The following is a 19,306-nucleotide window of genomic DNA, read 5'->3' on the forward strand; positions in this document are numbered from 1 at the left end:
CCTCCCTCTGTTTTATGTGTAAAAGTTTTGTGTAATTAGTTTTCTATAATACCAACAAATTAACCCACTTATTCCCTCCCTTCTTCCCTTATGATGTACAATGTCTCAATGCTGTTGAGTTAGATCTAAGAAATTACCTCTGGCTAAATCAGGTGTAGGGTTTCTCAGCCTTACCATGATTGACATTTTTGGTTGGATCATGCTTTGTTGTGGGGCGCTGTCCTGTGCTCTGTGGGATGTTTAGCAGATCCCTGACTTCTACCCAATAGATGTCAGAAGGACCCATCCACCCATCACTGTAGTGACAGTCAAAGATGTCTGCAGACCTTGCCAATGTTCCAAGGAGGGGCAAAATCACTCCTGGTGGAGAACCACTGACCCAAGTTAGTGCCGTTTTTGCATTTTATCTTTCAAGATGCAGGGTAGAATGATTCTATGAAAATTTTCATTTAAATGCAAAGAGCCCCCGACCCCCTTAACTTTATTCTGGTTGCTGATAATGTGTCCACGATCTATACATTCATTTGTTTGAGGAGTATTTATTGAGTGTCTGCTTTATGCCAGGGATTGCTCATCGTTTTAGGTTTAGTTTAGTTTAGTTTTAGTTTAGCTCTAACAGTGACAGCGGTGAAGTTATCTTCTCTCAGAACTTACCTTTGGGTTGTAGTAGTCAGTATACAAAACAAACAAAGAAACCCACAAAAAGCAAGACAGCATGTTAGATGGTGAAAGGTACCCTGTAGAAAGCAAAGCTCCAAGATTATGTCCAGGGAAGGGGTGCACTTCTCTGTGGGTTGCCCAGGAAGGACCTCACTCCAGGGGGCATTTGAATGAGAACTTAAGGAGGTGAGAAAGAAAACCCTGTGGCTATCTGGGGAAACGGTTCCAGGCAGGACTGCTTCCATGTTCCAAGGCTCTAAGGCAGTACCCTGAATGTCTAGTCCCAGACATATTGGAGTGGACAGTGTGGATGGAATGGAGTCTCCTGGAGGGGTTGGAGGGGGCAATCACAAATGTGGAATAAGGAAGGACACAGGGACGAAGTGTCATGGGAAAGCTGTAAGACGCTGCCAGTCTGAACGTTTGAAGGACTTTGGCTTGCTCTTAGCGTTGATGGGGATCCACAGGAAAGTGTCAAGGCAGGGAGTACTTGATTTGGTCTATGCTCTCTGTTTCTAACATGAAAGGGCTGTGGCACACAGAGAAATAAATCCAGCTCTGACCGTTCTCTACCACACAAAGCCTAAAGGCAGTGTGGCCTGAGCCACGTTCTCATGAGGGGCTCGGGGGGCCCCTCTACCTAAAATGTAGTTATAAGTATGATAGAAAAAATGCCATAATCCTCAGTATCCGTAAGAGGCAGGTTTTCAGTTGTTCATTAGATCACCGATCATTCCGTTTTCGAGTAATTCCAACTTGTGATTTAGAGAGTATGTTTTCACATTTATTTAGATCTGGCTTTTTTTTTTTTTTTTGTCTTTATTTAATATCTGTTGCATCGTGCTTCACTAACCAGCCCTAGGTGAAGCATGTATCACATGTGAAATCATTAATTTTCCGAAAACCTTATTCGGCATGCTTTAGTATCATGGCTGTTTACAAAAGAGGGAGCTAAGGTGCACGAGGGTCCTGGCGCTGGGACGTAGTAGAGGCTGGAAGTAGGCAGTTTCATGTCCAAGCTGGGCTCCTTAAATGGATGCTTTCCTGCCACGGTGAGCCCCTGTTCAGTAGAAATGAGGCCAAAAGGAAGAACCAAGATGTTCTTCACGCAACCACTGGTCTCAATGCGATAAAGTGTGGACAGGTAGGACACAGAGTTGAAGACTTGCATATCTTGGGTGATGCCTGTGGAATGAACACAGAAGACCTGAAATGCTTTTTTTCTTAATTGAAGTACAGTTGACATAGAATATCATATGGGTGGACAATACAGGGATGCAACAAGTCTGTGTTATGTTGTGCTAACACATGTAGCTACCACCTGTCACCAGATGGCATGGTTACGGTACCATTGACTATAATCCCTATGCTGTACCTTACATTCCCATGACTTAACTCCTCTGTAACCAGAAGCAATGACCTCCCACTCCCTCCATCCACTTGCCCATCCCTCACTTCCCTCCCCTGTAGCATCCACCAGTTCGTTCTCTGGGCTTATGCAAGATCAGAAATATCAAGTGTTACATAAAAGGAAAAAGAAAACATAGAGCAGGAGGAATGGATTTAATTTTAGGAAGACTTGAAGTGGGGAGTTTGAACTGGCCTAGAGGGGACCTGGTGTTGATCATGACTGGTGGGTGAGGTAAAGAAAGAAGGCCATTCCAAGCAGAGGGTAGAGGAGGCGTGGAGAAGCAGGGGGTAAGAGAAAGGCCACCTTCTGGAAGCAAAGAGGAGCTTTTGTTGCCTGGTGCTCAGGGTGAGCAGGGAGAATGGAGAGGGAGGACGGAGGGCTGCTCAAGAAGGATTGAGGGAGGCTGGGGCTTATTCTATTAGCAAGGAGAACCGGAAGGCTTTTAGCCTGGGATGGAGATCTCAGAGCTGTCTACTAGGAAGAAAGTTTTGGCTGTAGTATGAAGGAAGTTACAGAGGGAGAGAGACTTTTCCTGGAGGGATTGGTTGAAACTCGTCAAAGAGAGAACTCTTATATTTCAAGTTTTATGCCTCGTAGGAGATGGTCTGATTTCTCTGCTTTTTTCATATGAGGGAGAATTATAAAAATGGAATAGCCAGTGCTTCTCTGTTGCCTTTATAGGATATGAAATAGTTTCAATAATGCCTTCTTTTCTATTTATTTTATTTATTTATTTATTTATTTATTTTAAAGATTTTATTTATTTGACAGACAGAGATTGCAAGTAGGCAGAGAGGCAGGCAGAGAGAGGGAGAGGAGGAAGCAGGCTCTCCACTGAGCAGAGACCCCGATGCGGGGCTCGATCCCAGGTCCCTGAGATCATGACCTGAGCTGAAGACAGAGGTTTAACCCACTGAGCCACCCAGGCGCCCCTTTCTTTTCTATTTAAAAACAAAAATTGTATTTCTTGGAGAAGAGTATGAATTTCTTTTTTGCAAGAGTACATTTTCTTTAATCAAGTCATAAACTAAAACTTGATTTACACTTTCAGAGAAAATGCAAGCTACATTTCAAAATATCTAAGTATAAAGTATTGAATGTACTTTAACTTTTAATCTGTCTTAAAATGATAATGTGCTAAGTGCCTTTCAGCCTGTTAAATGAAAAGCCTGATCTAAATTCACTGTGTCTTTTAAAGCAGGGTGAATGTGCTGGCTGACGATTGGCTCATTTAAAATCCATGTTGTAAAATCAGTATATCTGTTAATGCAGTGAATTGTTCAAAGCATTTACATATGCTCAAATAATACAGCATTGTAAGAATCCAGGCCACTTGGTCATCCTTCCATGTATTTAATTTCTGTCCAAGTTTTTTAGTAAAATAGTGGGTAAATAGTGGGTAAATAGTGGGTAAATAGTAAAATATAGAGGGGGCACATCAGTGGCTCAGTTGGTTATAGGTCTGGCTCTTGGTTTTGGCTCAGATCATGATCCTGGGGTCCTAGGATCGAGTCCAACATTGGGCTCTCTGCTGAGTGGGGAGTCTGCTTCTTCCTCTCTCCCTTCCTGCTTGTGCTTTCTGTCTCTCTCTCTCTACTCTCTCTCAAATAAATAAAATCTTTAAAAAACAAGGGCTATATAGATATGTAAAACTTGTCACTCACGATTAAAAACAATAGAAAATTACATCTGGCCTGGATTATCATCTGAAGACTTCTAATTTTTGCCCATTTCCACATAACTCCAAATATCTTCTAATCAGTAACATAAGTGTGCATTGGAAAACAGTAAACATATTTTAGTGTTTTAAGATATTTACATAGACACTACCTCTGAAATATTATCCGATTCCCTTAGATTTATTTAAACACATCTATTGTCAGTTAAGAAGTCTAATTTTTTGTCCTGGAAATCAATCTGGGTTCTTCTCCTCCAGGACGTTTCTTTTTAGGCAGACGTATGTTTATCATCTCAGAAATTATGGAATGGCCCCATATAGAAAGACTTTGAAAATCAGCTTTCTGTAAAACAGGGAAAGTGTCTCTCTCTATTGATTGTGATTTCCTAATACCTAAGAAAAAAGTTGTCTTTTTTGATGACTTTGAATCAAAAGGAGGTCCTACCTTTTTTTTTTTTTTTTGAGGTCCTACCTTTTTTTTTTTTAAGATTTTATTTATTTATTTGACAGATAGAGATCACAAGTAGGCAGAGAGGCAGGCAGAGAGAGAGGAAGGGAAGCAGGCTCCCTGCTGAGCAGAGAGCCCCATGTGGGGCTCAATCCCAGAACCCTGAGATCATGACCTGAGCTGAAGGCAGAGGCTTTAACCCCCTGAGCCACCCAGGTGCCCCGAGGTCCTGCCTTTTGATTCAAGTTTGAGACCTCCTGCGCAAGCCAGGCCAAGGGCAGGTGAGTTCCTGATCAGAAGCACAGGCTTCACACAGCCCTTCGCGTCCTCTGTGAATCCACGTGCAGAGGAACAGCTTCACTTAATTAGTTTTATGGGACAAATTTTCTATAATGGCTTGTACCAAATAAATGTCCATACACATCTTCATTTGCATTTTCAATTAAGTGTTTGCCCCGTTTCACCTGTGATAGGTTTTGAATATTGTAATGGACACATTTTCACGATCATATTTTTTTTTTAAAGTTCGTGCTGAAATTTTGGCCATTAAAACAAATTATGTTTATATTTTACTTTAATATTTATGGATGTATAGCCACTTAAAAATTTTAAAATGGCTAAAACAAACATTCGACTCTCTTCCCTGCCTGCTCCTGCTCCAATATGTCCTTTGAAATAAAGGAAAAAAAGATAAAATGAGGCAAATTCGTCCATGGGCCTGGAAACTAGGAAAGGGGACCTTTCACATGCTGGAATTACCATGAACCATATGTAGCATATATGGTGGATGGATTTGGTTAGGATGGACAGGCTAAGGGAGAAGGAATACTGCGTGGATTCCCTCTGATGTCTTGGTACAAGAAGGTAGCAAGTATAAGTCTGAGCAAATGCTGAATGGGTTAAACTTTTCTATTAAATGGAAAAACCTCTTACATTGAGTAAAAGAGTAAAATCTAGCGGCTGCTGCTTTGAGGTGCCTCAATTGTGGTAAAACAGAAATGGATGGGCAAAAGTATTACTCCTACATATAAGTGGGAAGTCAGAAACATACAGAGGAGGTTATTTCGCAAAACGATTTCATTACCAATAAACTTAGAGCAGACATGAATCTTTATGTGAATAGTTTCCCATAGAAGTGCATATATGCATTAAAAATATTTGAAATACAAGAGAGACGCCTGGGTGGCTCAGTCGTTAAGCATCAGCCTTTGGCTCAGGTCATGAACCCAGGGTCCTGGAATCGAGTCCCGCATTGGGCTCTCTGCTCAGCAGGAAGCCTGCTTCTTCCTCTGCCTGCTGCTCCCCCTGCTTGTGCTCTCTCCCTCTCCCTCTCTCTCTGATAAATAAATAAGTCTTCAAAAAATTTGAAATACAAGAAAAGATTACCAGCTTAGAAACACAAAACCATCATATTATCTTTGCAGCTTAAAAAATATCAGAAACAAAAAAATAAGGCTGTCAAGTGGGGTTTCTTAAAGGCCCAATTGTTTGAAAGTCCAAATTCCATGAAGTTGTTGCTGAGAGTTAAAGTTCATGTACACCATCCCACAGCTACTAAATTTCTGGGGATGAGACCCTGGAAAGTGCTTTTTTTCCAGCAAGTTGTCGGATGAAGTTTTGGCCTACTAAAGCAGCGACTCTCAAATTTTAGAGAATAAACAGTAAGTTTGATCTAATGTAGTATATGTACACATATATAAATACATAGAATATTCTATTCAAATACCTGTGGGCTTCAGTTTTGATCATGTCTTGGGCTCACAAATGCCTCAGAAGATCCCCAAAAGGCAGAAACTATATTGTGATCATAATTTATATTGTGTTGATAAATATTAATATAAATTAGTAACAAAAAAGAAACAAGTATCAAAACAGTTGGTGAAAGAAAAAAGTCTCAGGTAGCTAATGGAGATACCAAAACTACAGTTACAGACTTTTTAGAAATTAGCAGTGAAATACTATCATACAAACTGTGGATAAGGGCCAGAAGTATTATTCAGAGGAAATCCTTACTTTGAATGCTTTTATAATTGAGCACCAAAGGCTGAAAATCAATTAAACATCACAACAAAAGATACACTAAGTAAAATTAGGAAAGCTAGAGAGGAATTTATGAAGATTAAAAAAAGAACAAAAATGTAGGTAATATGGGAACTGTATATCTGATAAACCCAAGTATGATTTTCTCTAAAATCCGGTGAAATGGAGAGGCCAGTTACAAGGCTAATGAGAAAAAGTAAAGCATTTATTGTGAAGAATAAGGAAATAAGATATATGGGGATCACTATGAAAAACATAACTAAATTTTACTGAAGAGTCTGGGAAAAAACTTCAATAGGGATATATCTTGAGGGAATGTGGGTGTTACTGAGACTTAAGATCTCCCCGGGTTACTATACATACAATACAGCTCCCAATTTGGAAAAAAACAATGTGTAAAAATAGCAAGAAAAATTATGTTTAAAATACAATTAGAGGGGCACCTGCGTGGCTCAGTGGGTTAAGCCTCTGCCTTCAGCTCAGGTCATGATCCCAGGGTCCTGGGATCGAGCCCCACATCCTGCTCTCTGCTCCGCGGGGAGCCTGCTTCCTCTTCTCTCTTTGCCTGCCTCTCTGCCTACTTGTGATCTCTCTCTCTGTCAAATAAATAAATAAAATCTTAAAAAAAATTACAATTAGAAAAACATGAATATCAGGTACTGAAATATCAGGAAAAAAAATCATCAAGTAATTCCACTCTTTTCTCCCTGCATCCTTTCCTCCAAATAAGAAAAGAGCAGGTTCAAATTGTTTAATGAGCAAGTTTTATAAAACCTTAAGGGCCCAGGCATTCTTACATTACTGAAATGGATTAAGGACATAAAAGAAAACAGAAAATTTGTGAATTGATTGTGAGACTAGAAGAATTCTGATATAAAAAAACACAGATTTTAAAAAAGAAATCATGTACCTTTCATGGAAGACCATGAAAGCACATTAAGAAATGTAATTGTGTGATTTATATTATTAATACATTAAGGGAGGAAAAAAACTTGGCAATTTCAATAAAGTGAAAGGGGCACTTGATAAAATTTAACATCCTTTCTTGATGATGAAAAAAGTAGTCTAATAAATTAGTGTTTGGTGAATACTGCAGTGATCTATCAAAATCACCACAAATCTCAGACTTACTATTGAACAATTAGAGAGATTTCAAATTTAATGAAGTTCTAGGTTTACAAATTAAAATAAGCTTTTGTGTCAGACCCAGCCAATGTAAAAATATAAGAAATATTTTTATGTTATTAATTACATTAACAATATGTGTTATATATTATTAATAATATACCATTTATATTTTAATGAAAATAATATTAGCTATCTGATGTCAGCTATCATCTATACATAAATATAAAGGAAATTAATAAACAGCATCTTGAAATAAAGGTCAGTGAGGTGTAAGCAAGATCAAAATTAGGGAAATAAAAAATCAGTGGCCTTACCCAATAGGAAAACACTCAAAACACTTAAAGCATTAAAGAATCTAACATCAGGAAACAAGAACAACTATAATGCTTAAGACCTATGTGAGGACAGTTCTAGAACTGTACAAAAAGACATGAAAGAAAGACGATGGAAAAGGGTAAGTGAAGTGATCACCTTAAAAGGGATTCTGGGAAAGTCAGTTGCTTACTCATCAGGGAAAAATGCATCAGTGTGGTACATCAAACATAGTCACGATTTTGCCATGAATTAAAGATCAAACACTTGGAACAAACTTCCTAAATAAAACTGTTAAAATGATGGGGAAGGCTTATATAAACATCATGAAAACCAGGAATGAGAAAGAAAAAAATAATCTGAAGATGGCAACATGGTAACAACAGAAATTGCCATTGTAAATTAAAACACAAGGTCAGAAATACTGGCAATGTAGAAACCAATAGATAATATCACTAACATAGAAGGTTTTTGTGTTTTAGTCTGTAAGGAAGAGACAAATCAATCTAACAGAAAAGTTAATTCAAACAGGTGGAAATCCAACTAGCTAATAAACGTATGAATGGCTCCTGCTTGCTCAGTAGTGATCATGGTCCTTAAAAGTGCAGAGGATGGAGCCAGACCACCTGGGTGGCCCCCAGTGTTGTCTTCTAATTGGCTGTGTGATTATTGACAGGTTACTTAACCTCTCTGTCTCTTTCTTCCTTGATGGAATGAAGATAATGATAATGTCTGCCTTAGAGTCTGTGGTAAGGATTTAAATGGTTTGAGGACTGTGAAGTGAGGATAGTAGCACACAGTACTGACTTACAGTGTAATTTATCATCTCCATCATCCTTGTGGTAATAACGTAAATGATCAAATCACTTTAAGCAGTTGGATTAACAAATAGGGTAAAGATTTTTCTTTACCAGTGATGACAAACGAGGGACCCGCTCCAATGTTGTTGGAGGGAACGTGACTTGGTACGAGCCTTGTTAGAAGGCACTTTGATAAAATGGATTAAAATTTAATCTACACATATCTCTGAGCATTTATATGCTAGGTGTCTGTTTTAGAGAGGCAACTGAGCCTGGGAGAGATACAGTAATTACTCATGGCCACACAGATGCTAAATGCCAGAAATGGGAATTGAATCTAAGTCTGGCTTCCCAGTCCTACCATGGCCCACAGTTAATAAACATACGAAAGACAATGTTCAGTCTCATTAGTTGGAGGGAAAAAAAAAAAAAAAAAAAAACCACACACACATATTAAAACATCCTGAGGCCATTTTCTTCCTATGAAATTGCTATATATTAAATAAAATGCCTGCAGTTGGCAAAGTTGCAAGGAAATGGACAGGCTTATTCATTGAGCCTAGGAGTAGAAATTAATATCACATTTTAGGAGAGCTTACTGGCAATTCTTGGCCCAAACCACAAGAATGGGTATATCCTGTGACTCAACCTTTCCACCTCTAGGAATTTATTTTGGGGGATGCATCATGGACACACAGTTAGCTATGTATAAAATGAACACAGTGTTTATGGTTAAAAATTGAAGGATTGGTTAAGTTCATTATATAATCTTCATAAGATGAAGAACTATTCCATATTATGTACCAGAATTGGTTATTACAATGGGGAATGTTTCCTCTGTCTTTCTTTTTTTTTTTTTTTAAATCTAAAAGACAAGTGATTAAAAAGTATATAAGTTAATATGACTAAAAGATTTTATTTAACAAGCAATTTCTGCTTGTCGCTGTTCTTTACTGCTTTCTGCTGATTATTTCATGGCAACCTCTGAGATACGTTATCATTTTATTATTCACATTTTACAGATTAGGAAACTGACCAACCGGAGGGAGTTATGTAACTTGTCCAAAGTTTTTCAGCCCATCTGAGGCAGAGTCAGAATTTAAACTCAGTTCATCTGCCTCTGGAGTCCCTAATTTTATCCAGTACACTCTGATCCTGTTTTCACAAGATAAGCAAATACAAATGTACATTAAAAACTAGAGATTCATGTTTACTTGTTTAAAAAAATGTAACATAAAAACTCTATTCTTAAACATTTTTTATAAATTTTACACAATTCTTATAATTAATATATATTAATTTTGTAAAATAGCTTATATTTTAGAGAGGAAGTGATAAATGCTGAGAACACAAATGTTTTCTGCCATTTCCAAGGTTCAGAGCTAGGTTTTGGTTGGAATGGATGGCCTCAGCAAGGAGGAGGGGTAGGGTATACGTGGAGAGGGTCTGGCTAATGAATTCAATACCATCTCCACTGGCTGGTGGTTGACTTTATGTCCAGGCAAATGATAACCTTGTGGGCTTTGTAATTTCCCATGCTGTTTGCAACTCATGGCATTGGAAGCAGGCCTGCTTCCAAGTAGGGATATGAATGTGAATCCCTTCCAAGTAAAGAGTATTTATTTTTTCTTACCCAGTCTCATGTCTGTCCTCTTCACATTTTATTGGAGAGTCATTTTGTATGTGCATCATCTGGGACCAACTGTTGAATCGTGATGTTGTCACGTTCAAGTATTTACCCCTGTGCATGGAAAGAAAAGTGTCTGATAAGCGGCATGCTTGTTTATACCCAAATGTCCTCCACTCTTTCACATGAGGGTCAAGCTGGGGGTATCAGTAGGACACTTTAGTTTGGTTTTGCTCCTAAATATGTATCTTCCCTCCCTAAACCAATTGATGGATTTATTCATGCATATTGATTCTGATTAACTTTTCTATTGCATCAGTTGGTAATTGGTCATAAGGAAATTTATAGCAAAGCATAATAATAATTCTTTAAAGAGAGCTTGAAACGAGAAAACAATTTTGTTCCCTATTCCACATAACCAACTTCTGTTATACACAGATTTTAAAAAATCCTGTCTTCTAAAAAATGATTGTAGTATCTTTTTGATTAAAAAATTATTTTAGGGGCGCCTGGGTGGTTCAGTGGGTTAAGCCGCTGCCTTCGGCTCAGGTCATGATCTCAGGGTCCTGGGATCGGGCCCCGCATCGGGCTCTCTGCTCAGCACTGAGCCTGCTTCCTCCTCTGTCTGCCTGCCTCTCTGCCTACTTGTGATCTCTCTCTCTCTCTGTCAAATAAATAAAATCTTTTAAAAAATTATTTTATTCACTCAACTTTTAAAAAGTTAATCATATTTATGATGCTAAAGTATATTTAAGAAGATTTAAAATTCCTTTAAGTAGAAAAAGAAGTTGAATAGTTTAAAGATGATTTCAGGTCAGATTAAAATCTAAACGAGACTGTCTTCTCTGTAACTTGTCTTCTGGCTCCAGAATCCTGAATCATTACTCAGGAACAGACTTCCTGTACTCTTGCATTGGCGGGCTCATTTACCCAGAAATTAACTGTTAGCACGTGCTTTCTAAAAGCTTTGTGATAGATACATTTTTCATGAAAAGAAAGGAACATGCAAATGACCATTTCCCTGATTGTTGAATTAGATTTCTAATGATATTGGATCTATATTACTGTTCTGCAGAGGTACCTTCCCCAAACAACTGCCTAATATCTGTGCTCTTCTGTGAGTAGGCAGGCATGCAAAAATGTGTGTGATAAGTCAATCTGAAAAATTTTCTTGTAACAGGTTAAAGACATTGTCTATTATTTTATTCAATGACCCTTATCTCGGAGTGAAACTAAATCATCCCAAATGTCAATTCAAGAAGACTCTTCAGATGAACTTAGAGACCTCCCTTTGTCACAGATCGAAAATTGTATCATTCCTTTTTGCTTTGATCAGCAGAGACCTAAAAATCAAGTTTCGGTCTTAATTTAAGTGACTATCTCATACCTGAAAGATGAAAGTATATATAGATTCTTTGCTCTAAATTTTCTTTTGGCTGTGTTTTAACTGTCCTGCTACTTAACAGAGGTTTTATAATCATAAATGGCCAGAGGTGATTTTCTGTGTTCTAAGTATACATGATAAACCTAATTCTCTTGACAGGAAAAATATGGTTAGATTTCCTTTCCTGTTCTATAGGTACTCTTACATGTGGTTTGGCAAGTTGAGATGTTACAAAACTTTTTTTCCTATATTCTTGTGTTGGAAGTTCAGATACATAAAGACTGTGAAAAATGAAAATCTTCTAAAAATAGTCCCTTTGTTTAATATTTCAGTGTTTAATTATAATACTATTCAAGTACATGGACCTCCTCTTAACTTAAACATATCCCAGAACAAAGTAGGGTATTTCCTGTTTCCCATCCTCTTTCTCTTTTCCCAAAGATACTCCTTATAGCAGACAGAGAAGTTGGGGTCAATCGAATGTTCATCAATTGGACAGTTAACAAATAAGTTCCTATTTTGAATATTATATAGTAATTTAAAGAAAAGCAAATCTGTATACTATATATACAATATCAAACCACTTTGATAGATACCAAGTGAGGTTGTAAAACACAGTTTCACGCAGGCCAAAAATTCAAATTACTTTTTTCAAGGGCTTATTTATGAATATAAATTCTCAATCCAAATTGAGGCAGGATACCTGCCAAATTCCTTTCTAATTTCTATGCGGGGGAAGGAATTGTGATATTTGTGGAAGTTCATAGGGACTTTTGTTTTTTTTCTTCCTGTAATTTTTCAAACTTTTTACAAATGTGTAAACTTAAAATTGACAAGTTTTAAGATAATATTATATGGAAGTACTCAACACGATAGCCTATGCGGTATCTCTAGCTTTAATAACGGATTTAGGGTCCCTGGGTGGATTCTGTTTTGCTGACACAATACTAGGACACTGAAAAAGAGGAAAAGATCGTTTACCAAAAAAATCAAAGACAAAAAAAAATTACTATAAAATTTATTTTTTTTCTACTGATACTTCATGTTCTTCTGTTGACCTTTCCTAACCCTGAAGAAATCATGGAAATTTTAAGATAACAGTACAATGACTGTGGGTTGAGGCACAGCTAAACTGGACTGAAGTCAGGATGGCAAATTGTCATGCTGTTTTTGTATTTATTTCTTTCAACTTTAACACCCACAATTTATTAAGTGAGACTGTGGATAAAAGAGGAAGCTCAGAATCCTGTTTGGACACCGTTTAGGAAGGAAACCAGGTCTTTATGGGGCACCCCCTTCCTCTTAGCCACTGGCCAGGAAAACCATCTTTCTGTTTAAAACCTATTCAATCTGAGAGGTGGGGTGACTTTGGGAAGGAAGGTGACCTCTCCCTTGTAAAGTGGAATGGCTCTGTTTCCCCCATGACTTATTCAACTCATTTCCACCACTGTTTATAAGAACACTTGTGCTGAATGCTTGAAGTGACAGCAATAGTCAGTTAAAATATGGCTCAAATTTCATGCCTTCAAATTTCCTATGTTATTTCAAATCTTTAATCATTATAATTCCAAATGGAGCTTTTGGTCAGTTCAAGTTTTCCTGTGTCCTTTGGGAGTAAACAAGGATGCTTCTTATAAGTAACAGAAGTTTAATCAATACATAGAGAGCTGTGAACTCATAAAAGCATGGCTGCTCTCAAATCTGGAAAGAGAACGCTTTGAGGGGACCCACATCGTTTCCAAAATGGTACAGGAGGTATTTTTCTGGAATGCCATATGCGTTGGGGTCCACGGGCAGATTAGGGTGTGGAAGTGATGTGACCTGCTGGCTGAGAGAAGCTATCAGAGGAACTTATTTATTTTGAAAACTTCTCAGTGTTTTGTGCATTGTAAATGTCTTTGGATGTTGACCTCACCTTCAGCTACGCTCCTGGGTTTAATTTGCATTGCTCCATGGCTGTGAAACACTGTTTTCTTAAAATCAGTTCCTTTATTCCTTTCTTAAAAATATTTTAATTTCCTCTTTATTTTGGGATAATTTTAGGTTTATAGGAAAGTTGCAGGGATAATCTAGAGTTCCTATATACCCCTCACCTTGTTTCCCCTAATGTTAACTCTTCACATGGCCATGGTACATTTGTCAAAACTAAAAAAAGAAAACGGACATTGGGCATTACCATTAACTAAACTTGGGTCTTTATTTGGATATTACCAGTTTTTCCACTAATGTCTTTTTTTCTGTTCTGGAATCCAAGCCAGGCTACCACATCGCACTTAATCATCTTATCTCCTTCTGTCTTCTGAACTGTGACAGCTTCCGACTCTTTCCTTTTTCCCATGACCTTGGCAATCTTGAGAAGTACTGGTCAGGAATTTTGTAGACTATTTATCATGTTTAATAAATGAAAATGTATAACCTCTGGGATTTTTGAAGGAAAGCCCATGTAGACCTACTAATAATTTGTACCACTGATTTTCCATTAATAACCCAGTTTTACCCTGTTGATTATTACTTTATCCTCTTATCAGTTGAATAGCATTCTAGAATTTAAAGTTGATGTATGATGGGTTTAATATTAGCTGCATATCTGCTTCATCTGCGTGTGCTTTTTACGGTCTCAGCTTTGCCAGTTTAGTTTAAGCCCCCTAGAAATTTGGTGTTTTATCTGTTGTTTATGACAGATTCGAGATGGACAACCAAATTGCTACGTGTTGAAGAATAAAGATTTAGAACAAGCTTTTAAAGGAGCTATTTACTTGGAAATGGACCTCATATATAACCCGGTGAGTCTAGCTGGACCAGCCATACCTCCCAGCTTCTCTCTACCTAAAGTAAAAGATGACCAGCCTGGTGAGACTCAAATCTCAAATCCCTGTAAAATGTTTCAGACATGTTGCCACTAGAGAGAGAGAAGAGGGTTTTGAACTTCGACTCTAGAATCAGTGTGGGACAATCCAGAATCCAGTTTTTAACTGGTATTAATCCCCTTGAGCCAGTAGAAATGATGGTATTTAATTCCCAGGACATCCAAATGTCAAGGAAAAAGCAAACAAAACAAAACAAAAAAGTAAAACAAAAGAAAAAAGGAAAAAAAAGGAGAAATTTGTTAGCTTTATTTCCAGTAATCTTGAAGGTCACAGCTGGCAGTCAGACAGAGGTAGGTATTTTCAAACCCCTGACGTGTTATTTAATTGTTACAATAGATGTCCTGCTATACAACACTATCAAGAGAAGTAGTTACTCATTTGGAAACTACAGTTGAAGGAGGAGTTTTTAAAACCTATCTTCAACCTTTAGTTTATTATAAAATATGTAGATAATCTTTTGCCCATCTTTAGCTATGGGCATAAAATCTGTTTTTTATAGCATGGATTTATCATGTTTAGTTTTGTAACCTGTTCCTTGCATAAATACACTCATAACATCGATAATAATATCTACTTTAAGTTTTTTTTTTTTTTTTTTTTTTTTTTTAAAGTGGAGATCTAATTTAAAGATCCGGAACAATCTGATATAGAATTTTCCAGACTGTTTTTTTCCCATAAAATCATTACCTCAGTATCTTTTTAGGGACTGACCTTTATCAAGGCTTTCTAGAGTGACACAGATTTCAAGTCTTTGGGTCCATGCTTGGATTTCAATGATTTATATGATACTTGATTAAAATATGGAATTACAATAATGGGCAAAACCGGCAGAAACCAGATTGGGAGTTAACACAGCTGATTCTCGGTGGGCATGTGATTTGATTGTTGTGAGAGGAGATTCCTTCGCATGCAGGGATGTGGCCTACTTAGCTGTGACCACACATATGCCATCGTATCAGCAGCCGGTTCCAGAAAGGCAAAGGAGAACACGGGTTAATCCAGTTAGCGGTATAAATGAATGTAGGGTAATGGAGTTTTTATGGTATTTATAAGAATGGCTGCCATTTAGTGGCCACCTACAATGGGCCAGGCTCTGACATTATTGCATTTAATCCTCCCAATAAACCTGGTAAATAGGTATCGTTAGTGCCATTTTATGATGAGCCAATGGAATTAAATACGATAGCTGATTTACTCATAAATGAGTGAGTCAGCATACAGATCCACGTCTTTCTGATTCTGTGGTGATTCCTATGCTACTCTGCTTCCTGTGTAGTGTATTTAAGGAATTATTCATAAAATCAACGGCAGGGACATTATTATATTTTTAGTCTCCAGTATGGAGATGGGGATGTTACCTCCTTATCTTTCCCATTGAGTTCTTGTTCCCTTCAAGGAAATCCTCTGGGCATCTTGTATCGTCCGTGACCCTGCATTTCCTGTTTTCTTCTGGCCACACTTGTATACGTAGTCTGTGCACACGGGTCAAACCCGAGTTTTAGGGAAGAGAGCATTACCGAGAAAATATGTTAGTGGTGCCATTTCCCAGTTGTCCATCCGATGGAGTGGAGAGGGACTTGGATTTTATTCTTTGAGCTTTTCCTCAGTACAGTGATTGGGATAAGCCACGAAATCTCTCTGAGCCTCAGTTTATCCCCCACAAAATGGGTCTCAGATGACTCATCTACTTATTTTTCCATAGAATTGGGAGGAAATGGGATTCTCTGTGGAAAGATGTTCTTAAAAGCAGGAAACTGATTTTCACAGACAAGGTGAAAAAATGGTTCAAAACCTTGATGGGAAGGCAGTTTTATTTCTTTGAAACTGTTTCTAGAGCCTCCTGAACTCAACCTGCACAGGGGTTTAAAATACCTCCACTGATTTGCTAAGTGGATGCAACAGTCTTGGCGTCCCCTGAATCCAGTCTGACCTACCCCAGTGTGCTGGGGAAATGAGATCCCCAAGAACACATTAAGGGGTGTCCTCCATCACCTCAGCTCCCTGCCAAAGGCCTGAGGGTCAGAAGATATTGCTTTCTACATTCTTCCCAGTCATTAACAAGAAAAAGAGAAGAATGAAGTCCATTTAAATGCTGTCTTTTTTTTTTTTTTTCTAAACAATGATGTCTTTCTAGGTCAAAGCAAGTATTAGGACTTTTACTCCCAAAGAAAAGCGCTTTGTTGAAGATACCCGCAAGTTGTCCAAGAAGGTAGGTGGGTACCCTTTAAAGGGGCCCTGATACACTCAGCACCGGAAGTGCTTATTTGTCCTTACTTAGCATCTCTCTCCTCCTCCCTCCTCCCCTCCCTTCCTTCCCCTTCTCCCCCCTCCCCTCCCTTCCTTCCTTCCTTTCTTCCTCCTACCACCCTTCTCCTCCCCCCCTTCCCGCTCCCTTTCTCTCTCTACCCCTTCCTTTCCCTATGTCTCTCTCCTTCCCTTTCTCCCTCTTCCTCTCCCCCACCCCCCAATTCTCTCAGCTTCTCCCCATCTCCACTCCTTCCTCTGCCTCTCCCCATCTGTCCCAGAACAAGGACCTCAGTTAGCAGGATAAGAAAGGACGGACTAAAAACTAAATGTTGGATGAAGTAGAAGGTGTCAGCCCTCCATTCATCTCCTGCGTCACTCTATCAAGGAACATTCCTAGTGTCAGCAGCCTCTGTAGACTGACGTGGCTCACCCTGCTAGCCTCAATCAGTTAAGGCCCTTTCCACCTCTATCCTGTCAAGGTCCCAGGGAGGTGTTCTGCCCAGGGAGGCCTTAACTGCCTCAGCCCAGCGAATCTTAGGGGTCTCTAACCTCAAGTTCCCTCATGATGCTCCTACCATTTTTGTACTGTCTACACATTTGGATTGTGTTAGCATTTTACCGCATTCTGGGTCAACTCTCTCCCTCTGCTGGTTTCCCTTAATCCCTCTCTCATCAGTTTAAAAAAAGGGATGATCAGGGCCCAGTAGGGGACATTTTGCGTTTTTTTAACATGACCTTTATATTTCTTTTCAGAGTCCCTCCCTGTCTTACTCTGAAGCAGTCCAGGATTTCACTCTGTACCTATTGTCCCTCCTCAGTTGTGTAACAAAGAACAAAGTGTCCCCTTTTTAAAGTGTTTATTACTTCCACCACTTCCTGTGGGGTGGGCAGCTGTGGATGACATAAAGCCGTTAAATATAAACGCATCTCCTCAGCCTTTTGTTTCCCATGAACTTCTGGGCACACTTGGGAAGGGCCTGGAATGTCTTCTGAAGGGAGCATCCCCATGTTTGTTTTGGTCTGTCATAACATTGAGTGTAATATTTATTTGGTGTAATCTGAGTAAACGTCTTTTATTATTTTTATTATTATTATTATTACTACTGCTTTGTGCCCTATTTTCTTGAAAGTTAAAACCGGAGTTGGAGTCCCTGGGCTGGCTGCTTTGCAAACAAGTTGAAATGAATCTGCCTACAACTGGGAGAAAGGACGTTTACTTTGCCAAGCAGGACCTCTGCAGGGGGTGGCTTTGGGCTCTGAGAGCTCCAGAGGATTTAGGGCTGAAATCCTGGGGTCTGTTAGGACCTTCCCCACATGTCTTTCACCTCAGCGTGTCTCCAGATTTTTACACACGTTGAGCTTATGTTTAATTATGATGCAGATACTTGAGATCATTACCCATGGCAGGCACTTTTCAAAGGCCCTCAATTTTCTTCACTGTCCACAAGGTGAATACTAAGATCAACCCCATCCTATAGGACCAGAGAGGTTAGGAAACTGGTTGCAGGTTGCATATCGGGGAGGTGGGAGAGCTGGATTCTCCTCCCAGAATTAGACGTTCCTATAGTCTTTTCCTTCTAGACTCTACGAGCTGGAATACTTGTACATCTAGTTTCCACAAAAATCCATCCATTTCCTTCTAAACTAATAAGCTCTCTCTCTCTCTCTCTCACATACACACACACACAGACACATACATGCACGCATACACCCCAAATGCCTTGCTGCCGTAGCTTTTACCAGCTCGGTTTTGTCCTGAATATTATTGAAACAGGCTACTCTCCATCAAAAGAGCTACAAAGTGCATTGTATTTTTTTTCCTTCTGTGGAGGATGGTGTTTGAAAAAGAATTTTAGAAAAAGCACGAAGGGTTTTTCCTGCTTTTTTTTTTTTTTTTTTTTGATTTGACAGCTATGCAGACTGTAACTTAAATGACGGAGCCGCCTGATCTAAAGAGAATATTTAGAGTATTTCAATCTCATTCCTTGTTTTCCGTTCTTTTTATTAGATCTTATCGAGGGATATAGACCGTGTGAAAAGAATCACCATGGCAATGTGGAATACAATACAGTTCCTTAAAAGCTGCTTCCAGTGGGAATCCACGGGGAGAAGTGCCATTGCATTTGTGGTAAGCCTCGATTTTATGTTCAAATTATTTGTGTTTGAGTCCCAAATCCAAATGCAGATGACTTTTATTTTACCCACATGATGCAGAGTTCTACACATTGAATGCAGCCCAAGTTCACACCTGTAAGGAAACTTTAAAATATACACGATATCCATCTGTGTATCTTTCCGAAATACACTACAGCGTAGATAACTATGTAGATGTCTAAGACTGTACTTATAGCAGATTTACCCTTGGAAAGCCCTTCAGTTACTCAAATCTTACTCAGATACTCTCTCTCAGTAAGTTTAGAGACCTCAATTCTATATTTTTGTAAATTTTTTTTTCTACTCAAAAAGGTGTCTTTATTCAGGGTGGTTATTTTTATATTAACTGTGTCTGTGGAGTCCCTCCATTGTTAATAATTCTCTCCCTCTGTTCCAGTGAGTGCCAGTGTTTTGTGAAAAAAGTGATGGTTGAAAAAAAAAAAGTGATGGTTGAAGACTCACATGATGAAATTGCTTGTTTATGATTTAGTAAATCGTCACAGACTTTGATATAAAAACATTGGTTTCTATCAAACTACTTGAGTCACAT

General features: G+C 38.6%; 1 protein-coding gene across 4 annotated transcripts in view; it reads left to right on the top strand.

The window, feature by feature from the left end:
- MCTP2 (multiple C2 and transmembrane domain containing 2) overlaps positions 1-19,306 on the top strand; it is a 242,419-nt gene that overhangs the window by 145,911 nt on the left and 77,202 nt on the right. For all 4 annotated transcript variants that reach the window (XM_047737123.1, XM_047737124.1, XM_047737121.1 and 1 more), the window contains 3 exons: positions 14,170-14,271; positions 16,490-16,564; positions 18,611-18,730. In XM_047737123.1, coding sequence (XP_047593079.1) covers positions 14,170-14,271; positions 16,490-16,564; positions 18,611-18,730 — 297 coding nt within the window. The remainder of the gene's footprint in view (positions 1-14,169; positions 14,272-16,489; positions 16,565-18,610; positions 18,731-19,306) is intronic.

Source organism: Lutra lutra, chromosome 7 (genome assembly GCF_902655055.1).
Source record: "Lutra lutra chromosome 7, mLutLut1.2, whole genome shotgun sequence".
In the NCBI taxonomy this organism is placed as follows: Eukaryota; Metazoa; Chordata; class Mammalia; order Carnivora; family Mustelidae; genus Lutra; species Lutra lutra.